The following is a 26,159-nucleotide window of genomic DNA, read 5'->3' on the forward strand; positions in this document are numbered from 1 at the left end:
AGGTATGGGACTGGAGGTTTGGTCTGTCGAACTTTCAGAGGTGAGAGACCCCGATTTCCTGTATGAGGCTGAGCTTGCAATTCCATCCTCCCCACTGCAGTTGGTGCCGGGGCCTCTGCCCTCTCCGGGAAAGAAACGTTTTAAAACACCGCCGAAATCTCCGACTCCAGCTCCCCTAAAAAAACCCCCACAATGTTCCCATGAAAAAAACACAGACATCAATTCTGCTCCACCCCATCCCAGCAACAGAACAATCTACACACTATTTCGGAGGGCTCATGGGCTCCTTGAAGTTCTGGACTACAGTTCTGTGCACTTTGAGAAGCTACACTGGTTTCTCCTTGCTCTAGAGGAGCTTAAGTTGATAGCACAGCGGTAGGGCGTTTGCCTTGCACGCAGCCAACATGGCCGACCCGAGTTCGATTCCTCCGCCCCTCTCGGAGAGCCCGGCAAGCTACCGAGAGTATCTCGCCCGCACGGCAGAGCCTGGCAAGCCACCCGTGATGTATTCGATATGCCAAACACAGTAACAACAAAAGTCTCCAATGGAGACGTTACTGGGCCCGCTCGAGCAAATCGATGAACAACGGGAGGGCCTTTACCTTTACACCCATCACAGTGCTCACGAGGCACATCTAATTCCATCAGGGACTCCCCCAAACCTTGGTGTTTGTCTTTAACCTCTCCCCTGTGCTCTTCTTTCCCTATATGTTAATCACTTTCATTCCCAAATCAGACCCTGTACCCTGTAGGTCAAATCGGAGGGCTCTGGATTTTGTATATGTAAGTGGAATATTGCTTTTCTCTTTTCCTTATGTCCTTTGCATAGTTTGCTTTAGAGCAATGTCCTTTTTGTATAGACACAGAAGACAGTTAATGCTACGCGCTTTTGTAACTTGTGAGTTAATTGACTCTGAATAACATTTACTCCTGGGCATCTGCCATGTTTACTTGACTTAAGCCTCAGCTGCCCTTAGTTCCTAATACCCCTAAAGGGGGTTCCTGGTGAGGAACTTGGATGAACCCAGGACAATCCTACGCTACCCTGGCATCGGAAAGGGTCAAGCTAAGTGCCATAAAAGTATAATAAGAGCACAGTCACAGAACAAACTGTCATGACCCAAAAAGAAGTAACTGAATAAGGACCCTGCTGGGGTTAGGAAAGACTAACCTGGCCCGAGGACTGTGGTCTGGGATATGTGGCAAGATGTCCCCAGGAAGATCTACCCTTTAAGCTCAACACATGTCTTACCGTGTTCATTAAATGACTATCACTGTCATTATCACCCCGTTGTTCATCGATTTGCTTGAGTGGGCACCAGTAATGTCTCCATTCATCCCTGTCACGTGCTAGTGTAGCCCAATGGCATATTCGGGGCTCTTTCAGGGCCAGGGGAATGAGGACCATCATTGTTACTGTTTCTGGCATATCAAGTACGCCACAGGTAGTTTGCCAGGCTATGCTGTGTGGGCGGGATACTCTTGGTAGCTTGCTGGGCTCTCCTAGAGGGATGGAGACTTTTGGGGCAGGCTCTAATCACCTTTACAGGTATTTCCAGGCAGGCCTACATGCGGGCAGGAGACTCAGCAGCCTGCTGGGTTCTCTGAGAGTGAGAACTAGACGATAAGAGATTGCACAGCTGCTAATGCGGCCGTGCGCTTCTGGGAGCTTGGTTTTATAGTTTCTGGATCCTGGCTGTTGAAGGGGTTACACGGCAGTTGGTGGGTATTCATTAAAGATGACTAGAAATATTACCAAGAAGTAAATTTAATATTATTGTTTCAATGGATTACTAGCTGAGGAAAGGAGAAAGCAATGCGCCCTTGAATGAAATCCTGCCCTTGGGCTGAAGTTCCAGTAGTGAGGTAGAGTGCTGAGTCCTCAATGAGATTTTTGTTCTGAAGTAAATCCCCTAGAACTTCCCCTGAAGGAAGGGCTTCACAACTCCTCATTGTTATGATGCCGTTCAACCTAAGGTTCAACCGTACCTCTAAATAACTGCTACCCCCAACCCTTCTTGATTTCTCTATAATAATGCAGTGAGACTTGAATAAATGGCCACTGATTACCAACCAGCCTGGGGGCCCTGGTTCCTTCTTTCCTTAAGTTCTTTGTTTATCTGTTGCTGGGCAGAGGTGGGCGGGGGTGGAGGAAGGGCGAAGCCCCAAATGCAACAAAGGGCCCTTGGGTCACTGCGGGATGGTGACCCCCCAAGAATAGCGACACTGAAGACCATCCATAGTCTCAGGTTAAGGAACCCTGAACTAGAAAGAAGGTGGAGACTTGCGCATGCCTGTCTGATACTGCCGGGGACGCACGAATCTAGTCGGAAACATCTCCCAGGACTGTCTACTCGCCACACATCTACTGCAGGCAGGGACCGGGCACTGCCAGTGCTCTATACAAGGCATGTAGAGAGAGAGGGAGAGAGGAGGGAGAGGGGGCTGGCGGGTGGGGTGGGGGCGGGGGTGGTTACGGGCCTGGCTGGGAATGAGCTCTGCTCTCTGAGCTCGTAGACTGGCCTATTCCCGACTCCAGCTCTTGGTGCCAGGCTGTGCCTAAGCTCTGTCTACTCTGAGCCTACGCTTTCAGTTTCCTCACTTGTGAAACTCCTGAAGGTTCCTATCAAGAATATTCTGAAAGGAATCCCATGGAATGGAAATCTACAATAGGTGAAGATCAGAAGAATGTCTGGCAAACCTGACCTCTCTTCCATAAACTTTGCGTTCCTGTCCTGGATCAGAAGAAATAACAATCCTGGGAACATGTGATGCGACCAGGAACCACTGAAACCGAGTCCATTTAACCAAGAACAGGACACAGGAGCGATTCCTGCATTTGCCTTAACTGCTGTTGATGTCGGACTCTGCCCTGCGTGGAGAAGCCCTTCTGTGCACTGAAAAGGGAACGTTTAAAGCCAGTTCTGTGGCAGGGCTGAAGGGCGCTGTATCAGGAGGAGGTTTGATGCACTTGAGAAAAATCCAAACCCCTGAAGCCTTTTTCTAAACAGAGAACACGACACAAGTCTACCTCTCTTTTCTAGCATGCCTATGGCAAAGAATTTGCTTCTCGGAGGTAATGGAAAGAACCTGAGATTTACAAAGCGCTCTCCAGAGACTAAGGCAGCTTCCACCCACTGCTGCATTTCATCTTTAGGTCAAGGTTCTGATATGGAAAGAGCCTGTCCTAGGCATTGAAACCCTCAGGCCAAGTGGGCTGGTCTCACAGTGCAATACCAGGAAGGTAATACCAATTGGGGTAGATTCCAGCTCTGTTCTTTTTTTGTTTTGTGTAACTGGTTTTTGGGCGACACCAAGCGGTGTTCAGGTATCGCACCTGCCAGAGCTCAGGGAAGGCCTCTGTACTACTCTCTGGCCTGGCAATTCTAGTTTCTAATCCATCTCTGTAGCACGCGCCCTACTGAGCACAGTTCTTCTCACACACACACACACACACACACACACACACACACACACACCTGGTAATTCTAGTTTCTAATCCATCTCTGTAGCATGTGCCCCTCGTTCTCTCTCTCTCTCTCTCTCTCTCTCTCTCTCTCTCTCTCACACACACACACACACATACACACACACACACACACACACACACCTGGTAATTCTAGTTTCTAATCCATCTCTGTAGCATGTGCCCTTCTGAGCAGTTCTCTCTCTCTCTCTCTCTCTCTCTCTCTCTCTCTCTCTCTCTCTCTCTCTCTCACACACACACACACACACACACTCACACACATACACACAAGGTAATTCCAGTTTCTAATCCATCTTTGTAGCATGCGCCCTACTGAGCACAGTTCTTCACACATACACACACACACACACACACACATACACACACACACGCGCGCGCTTTGTGATTTTACACTTAAGGTGAGTTTATGCCAAGCAAAAGAGGTCAAAATAGCACTTAGGTGTGAAGGAGGACGCCAATGATTACCTGAAGAACAACAGCCACCCTAAACATCATCTTTGCTATATGCAAATCATGAGAAGAAATTAAGAAAACCCAGATTTTAAGTGTGTTCAAAAGAATGACACACTTAAGGATAAAACTAACAAAGGTCTTATGCAATAAAAGTACAAAACCTGTTAAAGGACATGAAATAAGGAATGAGACTATGACTAGAACTAGACATTGAGAGGAGAAAAGGTGGCACACACTGATAGATGGAGAGAATTACATAATAAAAATGTCCACTTTGCAAGCAATATACACAAACAATGCAATCGCAGTCAACAATCCAGTGACATACTTTAAATAAATGTATTTAAAAATGTTAACATTTAAATGACGTCACTGAAGACCTTCAACAGCGAGAGCAATCCTGGGGGCCGAAAGGAAAAGTGGAGGCTCTATGGTACCTGACTTCGTGCCACGCTGCAGGGCAACAGCAATTAAAGGTGGATGGCACTAGAATGCAAACAGACCCAGGGATAATGAGACAGAAATAAGCCCACAGAGACAGCTTATGACCTGTGACAAAAGAACTGTCCATAAAGCAAGAAAAAGTCATTTCGATAAAGTGTTGGGAAAAACCGAAAAACCACACACAAAATGATGAAACCGCAAGGGGGCTGGAGCGACAGCACAGCGGGTAGGGCGTTTGCCTTGCATCTGGCCGACACGGGTTTGATTCCCAGTATCCCGTAGGGTGCCCTGAGCACTGCCAGGGGTAATTCCTGAGTGCAGAGCCAGGAGTAACACCTGTGCATCGCCGGGTGTGACCCAAAAAAAGAAAGGAAGAAAAAAAAGAATGAAACTGGACTGATTCTAACCATGTATATGAGGACCAGGCGGGGAGAGCCAGGTCCAAACCCTGAACCAGATGGTATGGAAGGAAACGAGGGTGAAGCATCCCCGCCGGCAGCTGCAGTGCCTCTTTGGAAACGTGACCCTGACAGCAAGAGAAACCGAAGCCAAGATAAATAACCGAGACTCATGATATCGGAAACTTTTGCACGACAAAAGACGGTATCAGTGGCCAGAGTGATCCTATGCCCAGCATCCCATGTGCTCCCCGAGACTGCAGCCCCGTCTCTGCACACAGACAGAGCAAGAAGACAATGCTGAACGGGGCGGGATATTTGCACACTGAAGAGGGAGTTAATACCCAAGGTCTACAAATAGATACAATTCAACAACCAAAACAAACCACCCAGACAAAACGGGGAGAAAAATTTAACAGTTTCCCCAAGAGGACAAACATAGCAGGAGGAAAGAGCACAGAGGCAAGGCAGTGGGCATGATGCATCTGAACCAGTCTGATCCCTATCACCATTCTGGTCCCCAGAGCACCACCACACAGGTCACCCTGAGCACTGAGCCAGGAAGAGCCCCTGAGCACCACAGGGCCTGACCCCAAAATTAAACAAGACGAGAAGAAACGATACCAATAGGCATAAAAAGATGCTTATCGAGCCTGCTCTCTCGGGGTCTGCCTGAAGTTGGGGGACACTGGGGTGGGTGCTGTCACCTGCCGTGGGCAGTGGCGGCCAGCGCTGCAGGATGGGGATGGATCTGCTCAGGGCTCAGCACCCTGTGGCCGAGCTGGAGGTAGAGATGATGGCTGGTAAGTACAACAGAGCAGTCCAAAATGCCTTGGGTTCATTTTTCATTCCTCCATTTTAAGAAGAGGAAATGGAGACTTCTAGAGATTAAGTTACGTACTGAGGGCCCACGGCTGGCCTGCAGTGATGTCAGGACTAGGGCATCTGAATTCTGTGTGCTTGGATCGCTGCGTCTCCAAGTACCTGGACATCCATGAACGAATGGGCAAAAGTTAACGGAGCTGTCTATGCAAGACGAGGAGCTGATGAAGAGGGTATAGCAGACCTCTGGGCCGACGTGAGGCCCCTGACCGCACCCTCCCCTCCTTCCCTCCTCCTCCCCCACTTAATAATAGAGCCCCCTTTGGGGGGAAAAAAAAAGATTCTTATTGGGCTGAGAGCTGGTGCAGTGGTAGGCACTTGCCTAGCCAGTTGTTGACCGGGATTGGTTCCCAGGCACCCCATAACCCCCCAGGGGCCTCCAGGGGGGATCCCTGAGAGTACAGCCAGGAGTAAGCTCTGAGCACAGATGGGTTTGGTCCCCAAACAAAACCGTAACAAAAAAAGGATGCTTATCGTCACTGTCAGGGAAGTACGAATCCAAAGTATAGTGAAGTATCAGCTCAGACCTGTGAAAATGGCTTCCACACTAAAGAAGCAGCGTGGGAAAGGGTGAGGAGACCAAGGAACCTCCTGAACTGATGGGGGATAGAAACCGGAGGGAACCATGGAAACCACTTGGGACTGCCTCAACAAGGTACGATGGAGCTACGATAAGGCTCAGTATTCCCGTTTCTGGGCTTCTATCTGACAAGCATAAAAAATTAACACAGGGGCTGGAGCGATAGTACATTGGGAGTGCATTTACCTTGTGCGTGGCTGACCTGATTTGATTCCCGGCATCCCCTATGATCCCCGAGCACCACCAGGAGTAATTCCTGAGTGCAGAACTAGGTAGCCCCTGAGCACTGCCGGGTGTGACCCAAAAGCAAAATACAAACAAACAAGCACTGTAGCACTGTCCTCTTGTTGTTCATCGATTTGCTTGAGTGGGCACCAGTGATGTCTCCATTGTGAAACTTGTTATTACTGTTTTTGGCATACTGAATACGCCACGGAAGCTTGCCAGGCTTTGCCGTGTGGGCGGGATACTTCTGGTAGCTCGCCGGGCTCTCCGAGAGGGGTGGAGGAATTTAACCCGGGTTGACAGCATGCAAGGCAAATGCCCTACCCGCTGTGCTATTGCTCCAGCCCACAAACAAATAAAAAACAAAACAAAACAAAAAAACACAGAATTCTGTCATTCCCATGCTTAATGCAGCATTATTTACAATTGGTAAAAATATGGAAACAACTAAATGTCCTATGTCTGCAGATGACTGGTCAGAGCAAACGTGTTTATATATATATATATATATATATGGGCTGGAGCGATAGCACAGCGGTAGGGCATTTGCCTTGCACGCAACCAACATGGCCGACCTGAGTTCAATTCCTCCGCCCCCTCGGAGAGCCCGGCAAGCTACCGAGACTATCTCACCCTCATGGCAGAGCCTGGCAAGCTCCCCATGACGTATTGGATATGCCAAACACAGTAACAACAAAGTCTCCAATGGAGATGTTATTGGGCCCGCTCGAGCAAATCGATGAACAACGGGAGGACAGTGATAGTGATCTATCTATCTATCTATCTATGCATATATATACACACAAACAGTGCAATATTATATATTTTTTTGCTTTCTGGGTCACACTTGGTGATGCACAGCATTTACTCCTGGCTTTGCACTCAGTCATTACTCCTGGCACTGCTCGGGGGTCCATATGGGATGCTGGGAATCAAACCCAGCCAGGTTGGCTGCATGCAAGGCAAATACCCTATCCTCTGTAGTATTGCTCCAGCCCCCATAATGCAATACTATTAAGTTACTTAATAGTATTAAAAGACGGAATTTTGTCTTTCATTAGCAAAGTGGAAGGAACTTTGGAGGATATGTGAAGCAAAGCAAGTCAGAGGGAAAAAAACAAGCATTGGATGATTTCACTCCATGTGTACCACGGAAATTGACCAGAAAAACCTGAAACAAACCAAGTGGGGGGCAGGAGAGAGAGAGCCCTGCCTTTGGCTCCCCAACACTACCAGAGGCCATGAGGACTGCTGGGAGGGCTCCAAATAGCAGGACCAAGCACCCAGAACCAAGAACAAATATGACAGGGGACACTGGCAAAAGAGCTAAGGTTACCCAGGCAGGAAGGGCACAGGAAGTTGAAGAAAAAGAGAAGGGATTCTTTTTTTAAAGGGGGGGGGGGGTGTTGGGCTTCTTCTGTTCAGAAAAAAGGTTGTATTCTTTTTTTTTTTTTTTGGGTCACACCTGGCGATGCTCAGGGGTTACTCCTGGCTCATGCACTCAGGAATTACTCCTGGCAGTGCTCAGGGGACCATATGGGATGCTGGGAATTGAACCTGGGTTGGCGGCGTGCAAGGCAAGTGCCCTACCCGCTATGCTATCTCTCCAGCCGTCCCCAAAGAATGTATTCTTTTTCTTTTCACAAGTCTGGCTTCAACTTCTCCTCGTAGCAACAGAGGGTGAGCCAGGAAGAGAGCTGTGACAACCGCGATGGTCACCAAAAGGGCCTCCTGAAACCAGTCATACTCTATGGACTCTCTGAGCCTTTACAATTTCATCTATTCAAAGTCCCTCAAAGACCATGAGAGAGAATTAAGCAACCTGGTTCTGGAATTGGGATGTTTTCCTAAAAGGCAAGGAATAAATTGGAAGCAGGATACCCACGCAGTAAGGACCCAGGAGAACAAATGGCAAATTTTGGGGGTCAGTGCGGAGAAATAGGGCCCTCACTAAAAAAATTTCTGGTAACATTCAATCCTACAAGGTACAAAGAAGCAAAAAAGGAAGAGCCATAGCCTGCCATGGTGAGATACAGTAATCTTCACTAACTTTCTTCCAAGGAGACACTTTTTATAGATCTGTTAGCAAATTATTGACAACAAGCAATATAAAATAAACCACTGAGGGCCTGCTATGGGGTCTGGCTTAAGAGTGGCTGGGAAAACTGGAGTCATAGGTGGAGGGAAGGTGTAATGGTGGTGGGATTCGTGTTGGAATACTGAATGTCTATAACAAATCATCACGTGTAAGCCAGTGTTTTTATGACGTGTAAGGGGAAATATGTAGGCCTACCTACTCCCTATTAACTCCAAAATATATCAACACAAACTTGCTTTAAAAGTGTTATTAACGACAGGTGAGACATGATAGTTACCATAACAAAATCCAAGTCACTGCCACTGTCCTCCCGTCGTTCATCGATTTGCTTGAGCGGGCCCTGTAACGTTTCCTTTGGAGACTTTGTTGTTACTGTGTTTGGCATATCGAATACGTCATGGGTAGCTTGCCAGGCTTTGCTGTGCAGGCGAGATACTCTCGTTAGCTTGCTGAGCTCTCCAAGAAGGGTGGAGGAATCGAACTCAGGTCGGCCATGTTGGCTGCGTGCAAGGCAAACGCCCTACTGCTGTGCTATCGCTCCAGCCCACAAAATCCAAGTAAAAGGTAAAAAGGTAAAGGCCCTCCCGTTGATCGTCGATTTGCTCGAGCGGGCCCAGTAACGTCTCCATTGGAGACTTTGTTGTTACTGTGTCTGGCATATCGAATACTCTCGGTAGCTTGCCGGGCTCTCCGAGAGGGGTGGAGGAATCGAACTCGGGTCGGCCATGTTGGCCGCGTGTAAGGCGAACGCCCTACCCGCTGTGCTATTGCTCCAGTCCACAAAATCCAAGTATAAAATAAAATTTAATATACTTTAGATTCCAGGGCTAAAAACGTATATACTAAATGAGAACAGGCATTTTACTATATTGTATTAAGTAGTTTTAATTTTACATAGGTCAAAATAATATAGTGATGACTAATTGGCTCTTACTGATTTATTTTCTGATCATTCCATTTGCCAACTTTTAAAGTTTTGGTAAAGTAAGAAATATAAATTTATTATGTACCAAAGGGGGCAGGTTGGGATTGGGAGAGAAACTGGGAATACTAGTGGACGGAAGGTCACACTGGTGGTGTTGGAACACTAAGTGCTTGGAACAACTGTAAAATGAGTAACTTTGTAAATCATGATGTTTTTAATAAAACCAAAAAACAAAAACAAAAAACCCATAGCCTGGCCAAGTGATAAGAAAAGCTGAATTCAGTGACAGTGCAGATAGTTAAGTCTATACTTAACTGGACCCAGCATCTGGGCTGATGCTGTTGCTCTAATATTAATTTTATGATTTGTAAAAATTCCTAGATTGGGGCCAGGGACGGAGCTCAGGTGGTGGAGTTGGGGCTTTGGAGGGGAGGGGCCCTGGGTTCTATTCCCAGTTACATTTTCCCTCCACAGACAGAGCTCTGATAGCTACTGATCCAGACAGTGATATACTAACCTTATACATAGTTACTAATAACGTTATGAATATAATTCTGTCACTGTCCTCCCGTCGATCGTCGATTTGCTCGAGCGGGCCCAGTAACGTCTCCATCGTGAGACTTTGTTGTTACTGTGTCTGGCATATCGAATACGTCATGGATAGCCTGCCAGGCTTTGCTGTGCAGGCGAGATAGCTTGCTGGGCTCTCCAAGAGGGGTGGAGGAATCGAACTCAGGTCGGCCATGTTGGATGCGTGCAAGGCAAACACCCTACCCGTTGTGCTATCGCTCTAGCCCAAATATAATTCTAAATAAGTCAAATTATGTTCATGATTATGTTCCAAAACTGCAGGACGATGAAAGGGTTCCGCAGTTACTAGGGCCATTACCGCATCCTAGAATAACCCATTTCAAGTGCAGTTCCATTCAGATCTGTATTAGGTCACTGACCCACAAAAAGTGAAGTTCAGAGGCCAGCTGATAGATGCTACTAAATATGAGACTAAGAGAAAAACGTCTAAAATAAATCTTTCAATTCCGTCATAAATTAAGGCAAGAAAGGAAAAAAGAAGTAGAAGGACAGAACAGAGGAAGGTAAGGTCAGGCAAACTGAAGCAGAAAGACTTGTTAGAAAAGGAAGACAGGTACCTGAGACACTTTGAGTAGCACCGCCCTCTTGTGGCCATTTCTGGTACAGCCACACTAATTGGAATGTCTTGTCTGAGAAGAGGGAAAAGGAATGAATTCCACCAGGGGACTTCTTCCTAGCCAGAAACTCTCCTGGTTTCTGTACGCGATTTGCTCAATTTACTGAAACAATTAAGATGCTAATAAAAGCCCTAAAAATAACAAATATAACTATAACCGCTAAAATCATATTGCTAAGAATGACAACAAAAAATGGGTTTTTTTAGGGGAAGAGAGAACAGAAGAGAAAAGATTTGATAAAGATAAATTGTGGCCAGAGTGATGGTGCAGTGCACAGGACACATGGCCGCGCATGTGGTTGACCTGGGTTGATCCCCGGCATTCCATATGGTCCCCTGAGCACCAAGTGATTCCTGAGTGCAGAGCCAGGAGTAACCCCTGAGGTATACCTGATGTGATCCAGAAAGTCAATAAGTAAATAAGATAAAATGATAAATTATTATTATTTTGGTTTGGGGGCACATGTGGCAGTGCTCAGGGCTTACTTCTGGCTCTGTGCTCAGAGATCACCCTTAGTCGACTCAGGGGACCTTTTGAGACGCCAGGGTTTGAACCCAGGTCAGCTGTATGCAAGGCAAATGCCCTACCTTGCACATAGCATACAAATGCTATATGATGGCTCCAGCTCCTTATTTATTGAGGTATCACAGTCTACAATACTACATCAATCCCTCCACCATCGACTGGGTATTTGATCCCTGACTTGAATGAGAGGCAAAGCAGTTTCAATTCACACCACAATTAGGAAGCACAGCTTAAAAGAAAAAACTTGCCACAACTGAAAAACAAAGAACAATGGAATGAGATTTTTAATACAATATAGAGCGGAGGCTTCCTTTCTAGATCCTACCCCAGAGTTCCCACACAGTAGGAATCCAGTTTTCACGTATACAGAGAGGGCGCTGAAGTCCTAGGAAATTGCACGCATTTTTCTCTTTTTGTCCTGCCTGAGGCCCCATACTGCCTGAGGTCCACACAGCCCAGGGCTAATGACCGGGCTCGTCAATGAGTTTTCTTGTTTCTGAGCTGGCAAATTATCACTGGGAATGAGGTTCTTTATGCAACAGGCTCAACAAGTGCCTATTTCTTCCCTAATGTTTTACGACATTAAGAGCTGCTGCCAGAGTACAACTGATCATCACTAACTAAACCAAACTTGCCACATCCAACCCGGAGGTAGAAAAATCTCCTTCTCTCTTCTTCCGGGGAGTCTGTGGGCTTTTGCACGCTGTGACGTTTCTCACCCTAAACCAAACTTAGGTAGGGGAAACTGCCCCAAGCACACCCGAGTCCTGCAGAGATCCCCAAGTGCTAGGAGGAATCACTTGGCTAAATGCAAACTGTGCACAGTGCAGCTTTGTCGTCCGTAATTCCCTGAAAGAACAGGTGAGCTGGAAAAACGAAAGGGAAAAAGAGACATCCAACAGCCCCACACAGAAAACGGAAACAGAAGGATCCCCTATTATTCAACTATTTTTCAAGATTCCAAGCTAGTGAACACCCCAAAGGTGAGAAATCTTCGGGGGAGGTTTAGTCTGCAACCGCAAGGCTCCCCTGTCCCCCCAAATGGGCCCACCCAGCCACCCAGCAGTGCTCACTTGGTTCCATGTTCCTTGCACAAATTCACTCTCTTTGAAATGATACTGGAAAGTGTTTGATATCTTTCCAGTCTCTGCTTGATACACCAGAGAAAAGAATCTGGTAGTAGCTCTCGTAATTTGAACCATTACTAATTACCAGGAGTGACATAGGTTTGTAGTTAATCTGTTTGTGTGTGTGTGTATGTATATATGCATATGTAGCACTGCACTGTAAGCACTGTCCTCCCGCTGTTCATCAATTTGCTCGAGTGGGCACCAGTAACATCTCCATTGTGAGATCTGTTGTTAGTCTTTTTGGCATATCGACTATGCCACGGGGAACTTGCCAGGCTCTTGCCATGCAGGCAGGATACTCTCAGTAGCTTGCTGGGCTCTCCGAGAGGGATGGAGGAACAGAACCCAGGTTGGCTGCGTGCAAGGCAAATGCCCTACCCACTGTGCTATTGCTCCAGATATATATATATATATGTCTATATACATATATATATATTTCATTATTCTTCACCCAGAGAAGCAAAGCATCACTGAACACTAGTTATATACTCTTTGTGAAATACTGAACACTTTAAGTAACCTTAGCACAGCGGTAGGGCGTCTGCCTTGCACGCAGCCAACATGGCCGACCCGAGTTCGATTCCTCCGCCCCTCTCGGAGAGCCCAGCAAGCTACCGACAGTATCTCGCCCGCACGGCAGAGCCTGGCAAGCTCCCCGTGACGTATTCCATATGCCAGACACAGTAACAACAAAGTCTCCAATGGAGACGTTACTGGGCCCGCTCGAGCAAATCGATGATCAACGGGAGGGCCTTTACTAACTTACTTACTTTTACTGACATTTTAATTTTTAGTTCTTTACTCAAATTCTCCATTCATTTTGTTATGTTTTCTATTGTTTCTTAGATTTATAGGTACAGTTTTTCTGTATTTTTCTTTTCCCAAACAGGAATACCCATTTCAAAGTCATCTGTGGACTTATGTAGAGGTTTGAGTTTCCATTGCCAAATTCCAGGTGTCCATATGTGTCTATGTGAGGATTAAAACCATAATGCTTAATCAACTCCATAATCCTCAGGGCTGTTTCAGCAGCTTACAGAAACACTAGTTTAGGCTAATTTGTTTTAGACACATGAATGTTTTTCTTTTTAAGACCAACTAGATCATCTATTTTTTAATTTTTATTATTAATTTTTCGCTTTTTGAGTCACACCCAGCGATAAACAGGGGTTACTCCTGGTTCATGCACTCAGGAATTACTCCAGGCAGTGCTCAGGGGACTATATGGGATGCTGGGAATTGAACCTGGGTCGGCTGTGTGCAAGGCAAACACCCTACCCGCTGTGCTATCGCTCCAGTCCCACATTTAGATCATTTAACATTAATTTCTTGTTTGTTTGTTTTTTTTTTTGAGGGGGGAGGGTGTTGGCACACCCAGTGGTGCTCAGGGCGTACTCCTGGAAGGCTCCAGGGACCATAAGGGGTGTTGAGGATGGAACCTGGGCTGGGTGTGTGCAAGGAACCACCCAACCCACTGTACTGTTGTTGCACCAGCCCCAAACATTCTTGGGTTATATTTTATTCAGTGCATCCAAGTACGTAAGGAAGAGAAGTCTGCATTAAATTTAACCTGGCATACAGAACCAAGAGTATGGTATTTTTACTTAACAAACTGTGCCTATCGGCTGGAAATATAGTACAGGAGGTAAGGAGCTTGCTCTGTCCGTGGCAGAACTCAGGTTTGGTCCCCAGCATGTCATACGGTCCCTCAGGATTGCCTGCAATGATTTGAGCACAGAGCGGGGTGGGGGCGGGGGGGCGGGAGACAACCTCTGAGCACCAACCGGGTGTGACCCCAAAACAAAAACAAGCACTGCACTGTAGCACTGTCCTCCCGTTATTCATCGATTTGCTCGAGCGGGCCCAGTAACGTTTTGAGACTTGTTGTTACTGTGTCTGGCATATCGAATATGTCACGGGGAGCTTGCCAGGCTCTGCCGTGCGGGTGAGATACTCTCGGTAGCTTGCCGGGCTCTAAGAGAGGGGCGGAGGAATTGAACCCCTGTTGGCCGGGTCAGCTGCGTGCAAGGCAAACTCCTTGCCGCTGTGCTATCTATAGATAGTCCAGCCAAAAACAAAAACAAAAACAGCAAAAAGAAAAAAAAAAAAGATCCGTGCCTTAAAAAAAGCACTGAACTCTGATCTTCCTGTTTTTACTCTAAACAATATACAGCAACGCTTCTTCCCTACCACACCGGCCCTGACACATTAATTTCAGGGGCCCTTGAAAGAAAACATGAGTCTTTTCGACACCCTAGAAGAGTCTGACTACAACTCTCTGGGCCACTTGCCTCCATCCCCAGATCATACCCACCCCCCTCAGGTACTTTCCCTTTCAAACACAAAACTTGATTTTAGCATGGACCTAAGGAGAGCAAATCTACAAAAACAAACAGCGGTACAAGTCATAACCCATGGAAGTGATGAAACGGAACGTGTTTTCTTCAGGCACTGCACAATTCAGTTGAGGGAGTTTCTGACCACAACAAATATTGAGAGTTAATAGAAAACATGAAACCTGGGTTCACTGCTGAGTACTATAAGGCTGTGATGGAGCGTGAGGGAGCGCTAACTTCTGGAGTTTTGGGGTTGTCTTCCAAATGGTGACAACAGTTCCCTCAGAGCAGGGAGAGGCAATGAAAATCAGACACATACGAAAATAATCTGGGGAAGAAAGTAGCAGAAGGAAACAATTCTATCATTATGTATCAGATTACAGATTGATCAGGAGGGCTGAGCCACCAAAGAATCTAAATTAGTGCAAAAAACTAGCCTTACCTTCATGTTGCAAGCTAATTCCATGAGCTTCTTTGCGTTTTCTTCTGAGCGGTATCTCTTGGGAAGCTGAACCCTGAAGAACTTCAAGGCACCTTCAAAGTCAGTTAAGAGCAAGTCATCCTTGGAAGTCTTAAGGAAATACAACAGGGAAGTTTTTGCTATGAAAATGCACAAGAAGCATTTCATAATCCCAGCATCTTAAAACAACAACAACAACAAACAAACAACCAAAAACCACCCCAAAGTCCCGGGTGAGCCTGTGTCCGAGCCTCTCCCGTGGGCCCCTCCGAGGGGGCTGCCCAGAGAGAAGGGGGCACTCAGTGTCACGCTCAGCTGAAAAGGAACTCGTACCTTCAATAATCCCAGGGCAACATTAAAAATCACACTGATTCCCTAGAGGAAAAAACACAAAAAAGAACATTTTCAGTTGTTTATTGACTGTTCTCAAAATAACGTGCAATTTTAGAGAAATTATATCAACTCGAGAAAAGAGAGTAGCATGAAAATATCAGGGAAAGTAAAAATTATAACGGCAGCACTGAAAAAGCATTTTTTGCGGGTGAGGGGAGAGGGGGCCGGGGTGGCGTTTGAGGGTCACAGCTGATGGTGCTAGGGGACTATACTGGTGCCAGAAACTGGGGTCATCTGCATGCAAGGTCAGTGCCTGGCTTCTATGCTGTCTCTCGAGAAACCCTTGCCGTCGCCTTGCTTTCCCGTTTCTCAGAGAAGAGAAAATGGCTTTTCTAGCTTTAACTTCACATTTTACACAAAACAATACCTTCCCAAACTATGAGCCTCAGGAAAGCAACTGTCAACCTCTACTTTCTGTCATCACTGCTGTTTTGGATTTCTTAAAGAAACGCCGTCACGCCCAATACTGATATAGGCGGTTACCATGCGGGTGGGTGGCTGAAACCCAGAGCAGATCTGCAAGACAATCTGAGCCTGAGGCTGGGCCCAAGAAAAACTACTTCAACCCGAATGTTCTGGGGCTGAGAAAACAAAGATGCACCGGAGCTGGCTGGCACAGGAAGCACAGAGCCAACGGAAGCCAAGCGGTGGCGCGGGGAGATACGCACCTCGCACAGGAGCAGGTCGATGATGTGGAAGACCATGTAGAGGGGGAACTTGGCGGTGAAGAGGGTGAGGAACCACTGCGAGGCGTACATGTGCGCCTCCAGGCTGATGTCCAGGAAGTGGTTGTACAGGTCGGGGATGTACTCCTGCAACAGCAAGCTACTTAGTGTGGGGGTACACAGGTAATTGTTCACTCCCCACTCGAGAAGCTCATATTGCCAGGAATAGTTTAAAACAAACAAACAAACAAACAAATAAATCAATTCCTTTTATTTTCCCAGAGCCTGAAAAGGGTTCAGAAGGGTATTTCTCATCTGTCTTCTCATCTGTCGTTAAACTGGCAACCGCCTTTTCCAGTCCCTAAAGCAGTTAAAGAGGAATGCCCGTTGGGGCCGGAAAGACAGTGCGGCGGGCAGGGCATCTGCCTTGAACACAGCCCACACAGGCTCAAGGCCCCACATCCTACAAGGTCCCCCAAGCCCCACCAGGAATGATCCCTGAGCTAGAGTCAGGATTGAGTCCCGAGTTCCTGAGCACTGCTGGTGTGGCCCAAAAAGCAAAAGGAAGGACGGTAGGGAAGAAGAGAGGGAGGGAGGGAGGGACAATTCCTCAAACGGCAAAAAATAATTGACAGGATAGTTTTTCTTCTAGGTTATGAGATGCTTGGGAAAGATTGTTTTACTTTTGTTACGAGATGCCTAACCAGTCAACTACAGATCCTTGGCGAGTATTTCTTTTTTTCTGGTTGTTGGGTCACACCCGCAGTCCTCAGAAGCTACCTCCAGTATGAAGGGAACCAGTATGAAGGGACGCAACCCAAGGCACCCACGTGTGAAGTATGCATGCACTCCGGCCCTCTGAGTGAGCTCCCATCCATGCAGTGAATATTTCCCGACTGAGTTTTCTGTATCCAGCCAGGTCCCTGCTGAGTCATCTGAGTTTTTATTTTTGAGTGTTTAGGAGACTCAAAATCCAGCTCACACCCATCAGCCTCACCCTGTTCATCTGGGTGTCCTCACCACAGCGTGAGAAACAGACAAAGAAGAAAACCAACTACAGCAAAAATCACCTTCCACAACCCCGATGGCTCGGATGAGGCTTCCTGCTCCCTGGCACCCACCCAGCTCTCTTCGATTCGGTACCAGCACTGCAAGGCAGGCTGCGTTCTTACCTGCATGAGGCGCTCCAATTGGTAGAATTTGCAGTGCAGGTCTTCAAAGTTTTGCTTGAAAAGTTCCCTGAGGCCATAGTCAAACATGATCTTGACCAGAACACTGAAGGCCTGTTCTTCTGGCATCTGTCACAGGGAGGGAGTTGGGGGGTGGAAAGGAGGAGAATGATGGAACACACGCAAGCGTTCTTGGTATGTTAAACCCACCCTTCAGCTCTCTCTTAGATACCAAGGGATTTTGAGGTATGCAGGTAAGCCCAACTATAGGTCTGACTTAGACCTGTCCTAAGGCTTTACAAATAAAACTCATCCACTCAACTGAGGTATTTACAAGGGTACACACCTGGAATTATGTTATAATGTCATGATGCTTCAACTAAAAAAAAAAAAAAAAAAGAAAGAAAATCTGGACTGGAGAGATTGCTCAAGGGACTGAGGCATATGCTGAAGGTCCGGGTTTGGTCTCCAGTACCTCATGCCCCAGGAGAGACCCCCCCCAAGCAAGAGAGAACCCCAAGCAAGGAGCTGCTGGGTGGCCCATGAACATCATTGAGTGTGGTCCAAAAACAAAATGAAACAAAGTATTTTACTCAATGATGCTTACTCTATATCAAACACCGGTCCCGTTCTGAAACACTAAGACAAGTAGCATAGAATATTTGCAATATAAATCACGGAAAAAAGTGGGACCAGAGGAAGAGAAAATCTGAGTCAGCCTCAGGCACTGAGAAACAGGTCAGTGAGATCTCAGCCTCCCCAGCACCGGGACCTGGGTTCAATCAGCTCACCTCCTTCGCTGCTATTCCAGTCTAATAACGGTGTTCTCCCCTTATTGTTATTAAAGACATGATTATTTAAGAAGCGCCTAAGGTTTGCAGTAATACTTAAACACTACAATACTTCTCACTCGCAATAACACTGGGGGAAAAAAAACCCTAAAAAAAAAAAAAACAACCCGACTTATTTACAGATTTAGCAACTTATAATACCTGCATCTTCCATAGCTTGATGGGAAAAAAAAAATGTTTCCCTAAGAATCTGGCAAAATGTCTGGTTTTCAAAATAGGAAAAAAAAGCACTGGAAATGTTATTTAAGGCTTGGTGTGACTGTAGCGAGCCTTCAAAATGTCAAGAAGGTGGGCGGCTTCGAGGGAAGAACAGGATGGGAGTGGGCTAAGCAGAGAAACCACTGGGAATAAAGCAGAGCTAAAGAGCAAATCGGATTCAGTAATGAACGCAGCAAGCAGGGCCGCTGACTCTCAGAAACCCAAGGGCATCTGGATTGCTCTGTCATGGAAGATAACTTCACTCCTCCGTACACTGAGGGAGAAGGAGCTCTCCGCCCGCACGCTCAAACAGGCACATGCTGGCCACCAAGACCCCTTAGATCTGATGGCAACGCATATTGGAAGGGGGCTGTGAGACATAAGTGAAGAAAAATGTCCTTGAACTAGAGCTGGGGATAGAGACAACAAACCACATAGGATGGTGGGATTCTGGTTTTAAAATTAACAAAATTTTGACCTCTTGACTATCATTTTTTTTTTTCTTTCTAGGACACACCGACGATGCACAGGGGTTCCTCCTGGCTCTGCAGTCAGGAATTACTCCTGGCAGCGCTCGGGGGACCATATGGGATGCTGGGAATCAAACCTGGGTTGACTGCGTGCAAGGCAAACGCCCTACCCGCTGTGCTATCTATCACTCCAGCTCCAGACTATTAGTTTTGTGACTGCTTTAAAATTGATTGATTTTGTTGTGACCGTTTCACAAAATTTGTGCTGATTTTGGATGCCCCATGCATCTAAACACAAATTTCTGTGCTGATTATACTGTCCTAGCACTGCTGCTGCTGCTGCTGGTGGGGTGATGGGGGGGGAGGTGTGCGGCCTCTTTCCCGTTGTAGCTTTCTCACACAGATAACCACAAGCTGGGCTCACAGTAAGAAAGCGCCATGAAGGGTGTTTTACTTACAATGTACCCTGTACAATATGGTTTAAAATTTCTAACTCCTACTCCAGGTCCCTGTTCTCTTGATGCTCGAAACACATGGTCTTTCCTTCTTGATGGGGTTCGGGCCGTACCTAGCAGTCTTGGGAGGTTAGTGCACGAGGTACTCCAGGGACCGAGCGGCACCGAGGATGAAACCCAGGGTTCCTGCATGCAAAGTAAGCGTGCAGTATCTCCCAGGCCAGACGCACTGCCCTTCTCTCAGCTCTTCCAATACACCACAGTTCCATCTGTTTCTGCGCTCCAGTATATTGTATATCTTCCCTCTCTACTTTCTTGCTTTGAAAATGGTTTCAAAGTATAAAAAGAGATGACAAACCCCTTCTTTTCCAGGATTCACTTTGAAAGTCACCTCCCCAGAGAGAAGGCTACACCGTCAGTAAGGTTCCCTTGTTAAATCTCGTATCAAACTTTCTATTGTACTCTCACTGTGCCACTACCACAGAGTGATGCATTTGTATGATCTGATGCCTTAAGCTAGTCGGCCTCACTGGCACTGGACCCAAGACTATGGGGACGAGTCCACTTTATTCCCTGCTGAGCTTCCCAGCAGTGTAAAACTCATCAAAAGAAGCTAACTGTTCAAAATACGAGGTACTCAAAAACATGACTTGTGTGGAATTTCTGATGAAGATTTTAACTTGAATAATGAAGAAATCATTAGTCAAATCAGGGACATGGAGTGTCTTAAAAATTGTTTGTATTGAAATTCTGAAAGGAGAGAGAGCAAGAGGAAATGTGCCTGCCACAGAGGCAGGGGGTGGGAAAGGGTGGGGGTGGCGGAAGGGACACTGGAAACATTGGTGGGGGGAGAATGGGCACTGGTGGAGGGATGGGTACTTGAACATCGTTTGATTAAAACGTAATCACAATAAGTCTAATAATCTAATGGAGATTCATTAAAATAAAAAAAACTGCACTGAATTTGTCAATGGTGTGTAACACAAAAGGTAAGGAGATGGCTCAGACTAAGAAAATCCTATTACAACCAAATGCAATAGATGATCAGCAATCTTGGAAAAAAAAAAAACCATACAGGACTCCATTGGGCAAAAAGCAGGGAGGCGGGGGGGAGATGAACACAGACTTTTTCTAAGGCATAACTGAATCAGTATGGAATCTCCAGGATACCACTAAGCATTTCTTAGGAGATCTGTGCTTGCAAGTTCAAGAGTGAGATGTCATAAGAGTGAGATGTCATAATGTTTGCTTTGCAAACAACAACAACAACAACATCAACGTCACCTAAGCAAAAAATAGTATTAAAAAAAAAGAGAAAAAGAAAGACTACCACGATACTTCAAGTGGTAGAGCATCTGCAAGGCCTTGAGTCTGAGCCCTAGGGACTGCATGGCTTCCCAGCACAGCTGGTTGTAACTGCTGGCACTCAAGTAGCACTCTAGTACTAGGTCTGAGTACTGAACTCTCAGGCCCGCACCTCTGGTCTGAGCATTGCTCTGCATGGCCCCCAACTCCACTGGCTGGGTCCTAAAACATTACACATACACACTTCTGTTGTTGTTAGAGAGATTAGAAAGAGAGTTTAGAAAAAGTGAACTGATAACGGAGACAAGGCGAGTGTAGGTGTTCACATTCCAGTAATACTGCTTAGATTTTGCTGAGGCTCTGAAGGAGCATTGGTAAGTTTGAGGTTAAAGGTCCACGAGGGTAAATGAATGGATAAATGGATAAAATGAGTAAAATGGGACTAAAGAAGGCCAATACTCTGCCTCTCGCACACTGTAATACATGTATCTCCCGACAATAGCGGAACTGGCAGTTTCAGGGAGATAAACGTCCCATGGTTCCCACAAAGACTAAAGTCTGTCCAGTCATCCTGGCAATAAAAACGGTCTACTAGTTTTCAACACTGTTGCTTATTCTAGGTCTCCAGCCCCTGACAGCACTAACTCAGAGAAAAACAACTCCTTGAGAGAGAAGTTGAAGTTCATGCTCCAGAGACAGGCCAAAGCCAGTATCAAGCCATGCTCAAGTCAGAGCAACATAAGCGGAGTCCACATTAAGCTGTAACAGGGTTCTGATTACTCACGTGTAGAAGCAGAACAGCAGCAAGAAACGACTGGCCCTGGCAGTAGCCAATCTCCTCGTCGTACACGGAATAGGCCTACAACAAAAACAGACACACCGGGAGGTACAGATGAGCGCGGTCACCCACGGGCCAGAGCTTTCCCAAAGACAGAAGAACTCAAGTCTACTGTGACATTCTGATTTTCACTGAGTTGCCAACATCTCTCCCCAATCGCAGTTTATTTCTCTACAAAATATGGCCGTCACCCTACCGCTTTCTATAGCCCAGGAGTGAGGAGAAGTGAGGCTCTAATCACTTCAGCATTAAGAAAAGGCCTTCGTGGGGCTGGAGCGATAGCACAGCAGGTAGACATTTGCCTTGCACACAGCTAACCCGGATTCAATTCTCAGCATCCCATATGGTCCCCCGAGCACTGCCGGGAGTAATTCCTGAGTGCAGAGCCAGGAGTAACCTCTGTGCATAACCCGGTGTGACCCAAAAATAAAAAATAAATAAATAAAAGGCGCTTGTATCTCCTGGGTCTAGCACAAGTTGCCTCCTCAGCCTCAGAGGCCTTTCCCCCTTATTTTTCCTTTGAACAATGTGCTCTTCCTTCAGATTCCAAATGTACTCCATTCTGCCAGAGTACTCTCTCCATCCTATGTTCCTATGACACTTATAACACATGACTATTATGGTTCTTGGAACGCCTACCTTCTACTTGATGGAAGTTTCTTAAGGGCTGAGGTGATAGCTTCTCAGCCAAACCAGCACAGAACAGGCACTCACTAAATACTGTCATCGTTATCCTTTTTCTCTTTCTGGGAAAAAGTCTTTTTGGCAAAGACACAAAAATACAGTTCTTTCCACAATGCCAGTAATAACTTTTCTGATAAGAAGGATCACTCTGAAACCACTTGTGGGTTCCTCTGGAATTCTTATTTTGAATTTTTCTTGGCAGACGACTCCTATCCCTCTTTGCTGAACATTATCTTTAATGGAATATTGACATCTAACATTCCTTGTGGTTTACTCTTTTGTCCTTAAGGCTGTTTTTTTGAGCTTTGTTCTTATTACTAAATTTACAGCTCTCATTTAAGCTGCAGTAGAAAGAGAATTCCTATAGGTCAAGATGTTATATGATGTTTGACAACTATATTCCTGGTGAAACTCCCTTATTCTCCACATATTATTGGGGTTTTTTTCCTGTTCAAGATTTGTAAGTCCCAAGAAAACAAATTAGAATTGGGCATGGTTAGAATTCAGATCAGTTAGTCAACTGCTGTGTCAATATTCATTTAATAACAAATTAGCATAGAGTTTGCATTATCTTTTGGTGGAAATCTAGTCTTATTTAGACATCCATACTCATGTTTTCATAAATTCACACTGAATTCAATATGTTCTCTTTGTGTTATGCGGTATAGAGCAAGAAACATGCTGATCACAGCAGCTTTTCTGTTTGAGCTTGCTGACACCAGTACCAAAGTGTTATCTCTAGTTACACTGCAACCAGGGTATGCAAGCCCTACAGTCAGGTGTGAAGACCCCACTTACCCGCACACACGCACATATACCTCCCCCCACCCCCCCCCACACACACTACCAGGAAGCATGCAACTCCCATTCATCAAAGGAACAAAAAAAGGAAAGGGGGAAAGGCTTCTGGGTCAGGCTAAAATCTCACAATTGCTACTCTCCAGGTCTGAACCTCAGGTTTGTTCCTTATTTCCCATACCTGTAAGGATATTTATAGTATTTACACCATAAAGTCAGGATATTATTCTCTGTCAAGGGCTCAGCATGTGACTGATCCTTGATAGACTACGGTGAAAATACTCTGTGTTTCCATAGGCAAAGATCAAAGGAGAGGATATTTTTCAGGCTCAAGGAAAGCTTGGAGGAATGCATACAGACAGGAATTGGGTGATTATATTTGAGAAATGTCTGGAATACAAGGTTCATGGTAGGCCATACTGAAGTATGGAAGAGAAGGCATTTCATTAATTTACAAATAGTAAATACCTGTCACATGCCAAGCAGTGTGCTATAGATGGCAATATAGACACAAAATGGTTAACTACCCTAGAAAACTTCAGAGTCCAGCCGGGACTTCTAACAAGTAAGTCAACCACCATACAGTGAGAATTCCAATGTGGTTAAAAACTAAGTATTCAGTGAATAAGTCAAGATACATTATAGAGTACTCCGGAAGCTGCCTTGGAGCCAGCGTGCAGGACTGTGAGGTCTTTGTGAACTCGCAATGTGGCCAGGGCCAGAAAGTGCAGAAGGTGATGGTGCAGCCCATCAACCTCATCTTCAGATACTTGCAAAATAAATCTCGGATTTGGGTGTGGCTTTATGAGCAAGTGAATATGTGGATAGAGGGCCGCATCATTGGTTTTGCTGAGTATCTGAACCCTGTGTTAGATGGTGCAGAAGAGATTCACTCAAAAACAAAGTCAAGAAAACAACTGGGTCAGATCATGCTGAAAGAAGATAATATTACTCTGCTCCAGAGTGTCTCCAGCTAGAGACCATGGGTGAAGTGAGAAATCGTTGAGAAGGCATTGCAGTTTGTTTTTTAGGTGTTTCTTTGGGGAAAGTAGTTTTAAAACATTTATTCATATTGTTTGGATCACTATTATGTTAGTATTTGATGGCAATAAATGCTGGGGGATTGTTTCAAAAAAAAAAAAGATATATTACAAAATATCTTTTTTCGGGGGGAGGGGGTCATACCCGGTGATGCTCATCCCTCCCTGATGTACTATGGCTCCTGTTCCTACATTACAAAATATCTTAAATACTAAGTTGAGGCATCTAGAATCTGCAAATGAATTAGGGAAATTTAATTTTATTCTGTAGGTGATGGGGAAGCACTAAAGGCACTAAAGGCTTTCTTAGAGGCCACCGAAATAATCCAAATCTGAATCCAATATGGAGAAATTTCTAACAAGCTAGAACCCAAAGTGGAAGACATAGGTCTGAAAGGGTTAACAGAGGGGCCAGAGAGATAGGACGGTGAGTGGGCGGTGAGTGGGCGGGGTGCTTGCCCTGCACGAGGTCGAACTGGGCTTGATCCCTGGCATCCCATATGATCCCCTAAGCACTGCCAGGAGTGATTCCTGAGTGCAGAGTGAGGAGTAAGCCCTGAGCACCCCCTGGGAGTGGCCCCAAAGTCCCTCCTATCCCACCCTAATGAAAAGTAACAGTATGGTCAGGAAAGGGGAGACACCAATCCTACCAAATTCAATGTGGCCAAAGAAAGGAATACAAATAGGAAATCAGCGGAGAAATGACTAAATCTTTAGCAAAATAATGACATGGGAGGTTGTTAGTGGAGAATAAGAATCTAAACATACTATAGACAGATATTGCTGGATCCTGAGTCTAACCAAATATAGAACACGTAATATTTAGGAAAATCTGAATATATAATAAACATTGCTTGGTACTAATGGATAACCCTATTTTTTTAGAGGTGTATAGAATTTGTGGTTATCACACCTAGGTTTTTCTTTAGAGTGCTTCAGGAAAACTGACTGAAGGGCTTGCTGGGGGCTGACCTGGACCCCTGGCATCCTATATGGTCCCTGAGAAATCAAGAATAATTCCTGAGTGCAGAGCCATAAGTAACCCTTGAGCATCACTGGGTGTGAATCAAAAATAAAAAAAAACAAAACAAAACGGGGGGGGGGGGGGGGAGAGTTAGCGGAAGCAACTGTGGCAAGATATTGACAAATATTAAATCTTGGCACGCATATATATATACATATATAATTTTTTCATTTTTCAAAGTTGAAATGAATTTATATACACTGGTATATAAATTTATATATTATAATGAAGTTACATACACATAGGTACATTCATTCTAGCATTCCTTTGAAAATGTTCATGGTGAAATGTTTTTAAATGCACTATTTTAGATCTGTTTTATTTTACTTGAAGAATTTCTGAAGGAGACCCACTGGCAGCCGGAAGTTAGAACTTGAGCTAAAGTGTAAAGTGGGTGTGGGAACAGCCATGAAGTGGCCATAACCACAGTTTCAGGAATGGGAACGGTCACTCACTGGAGGTGGTGCTGGGCGACAGGAAGTGCTGAGCCCGTGGGCGAAGGTCCCTGTTTGCGGAGCAGGGAGAGAGAGAGAGAGGGAAGGAGCTGAGGAGCCAGTGAAACAGAGAAGTGGGCCTGGTGGGGAGGGAAAGAAGTCAGACGCCGGGAAGGCGGCAAGGAGGTGTCGTGAGGCAGGAACGAGAGCGGGCAGGAGGGGCAGCGGGGTGGGAGGAACCCGAGGCAGTGAGCACAGGCTTATTTTCTGGAAAACTCTGTAGTAAAGTTAGGGGTGGCTGGACTGGTTACACAGAGGGACGGGTGCAGCTCAGGGTGAGCTCAAGAGGGATGACTGGGGCGGGGGGTGGTAGGGGCAGAGTGATGGGACAGTGGGTAGGGTGTTTGCCTTGCACATGGTCGACCTGGGTTTGATCCCCGGCATCCCATATGGTGCCCCGAATACTGCCAGGAGTAATTCCTGAGTGCAGAGCCAGGAGTAACCTCTGAGCATCGCTTGGGTGTGACCCAAAGAGGAAAAAAAAAAGGGACGACTGGAGAAGAGGAAAGAGGATGGTGACAGAAATCACAGACAACTCCGTGCATCCTAGAAGGATACTAAAAGCCAAGCAATGTTTAACTAAATCCTAACTCCTTATAGTTAAAAAAAATCTCCCCCCTCCGC

At 45.9% G+C, this 26,159-nt stretch overlaps 2 protein-coding genes and 1 pseudogene across 4 annotated transcripts in view; 2 read left to right on the top strand and 1 right to left on the bottom strand.

Annotated features, from left to right (window-relative positions):
- RABGAP1 (RAB GTPase activating protein 1) overlaps nucleotides 1–26,159 on the bottom strand; it is a 168,780-nt gene that overhangs the window by 20,484 nt on the left and 122,137 nt on the right. For all 3 annotated transcript variants that reach the window (XM_056138508.1, XM_056138510.1, XM_056138509.1), the window contains 5 exons: nucleotides 21,442–21,516; nucleotides 17,382–17,507; nucleotides 16,213–16,356; nucleotides 15,485–15,526; nucleotides 15,134–15,262 (listed from right to left, as the gene is read on the bottom strand). In XM_056138508.1, the coding sequence (XP_055994483.1) occupies nucleotides 15,134–15,262; nucleotides 15,485–15,526; nucleotides 16,213–16,356; nucleotides 17,382–17,507; nucleotides 21,442–21,516 (516 nt within the window). The remainder of the gene's footprint in view (nucleotides 1–15,133; nucleotides 15,263–15,484; nucleotides 15,527–16,212; nucleotides 16,357–17,381; nucleotides 17,508–21,441; nucleotides 21,517–26,159) is intronic.
- LOC130045701 (mitochondrial import inner membrane translocase subunit Tim10-like) lies at nucleotides 5,528–5,864 on the top strand (annotated as a pseudogene).
- LOC130045702 (small nuclear ribonucleoprotein E-like) lies at nucleotides 23,574–24,069 on the top strand. Its single transcript, XM_056138546.1, has one exon. It carries the CDS (start codon nucleotides 23,574–23,576, stop codon nucleotides 23,952–23,954), a length of 381 nt encoding a protein of 126 aa, XP_055994521.1. The 3' UTR covers nucleotides 23,955–24,069.

This window comes from Sorex fumeus, unplaced genomic scaffold (assembly GCF_029834395.1).
Source record: "Sorex fumeus unplaced genomic scaffold, SorFum_2.1 ptg000129l, whole genome shotgun sequence".
NCBI lineage: Eukaryota > Metazoa > Chordata > Mammalia > Eulipotyphla > Soricidae > Sorex > Sorex fumeus.

What these genes read in the sequence shown, in the direction of transcription:
- LOC130045702 (XM_056138546.1), top strand. Translation starts at nt 23,574, where the DNA reads ATGTGGTTAAAAACTAAGTATTCAGTGAATAAGTCAAGATACATTATA.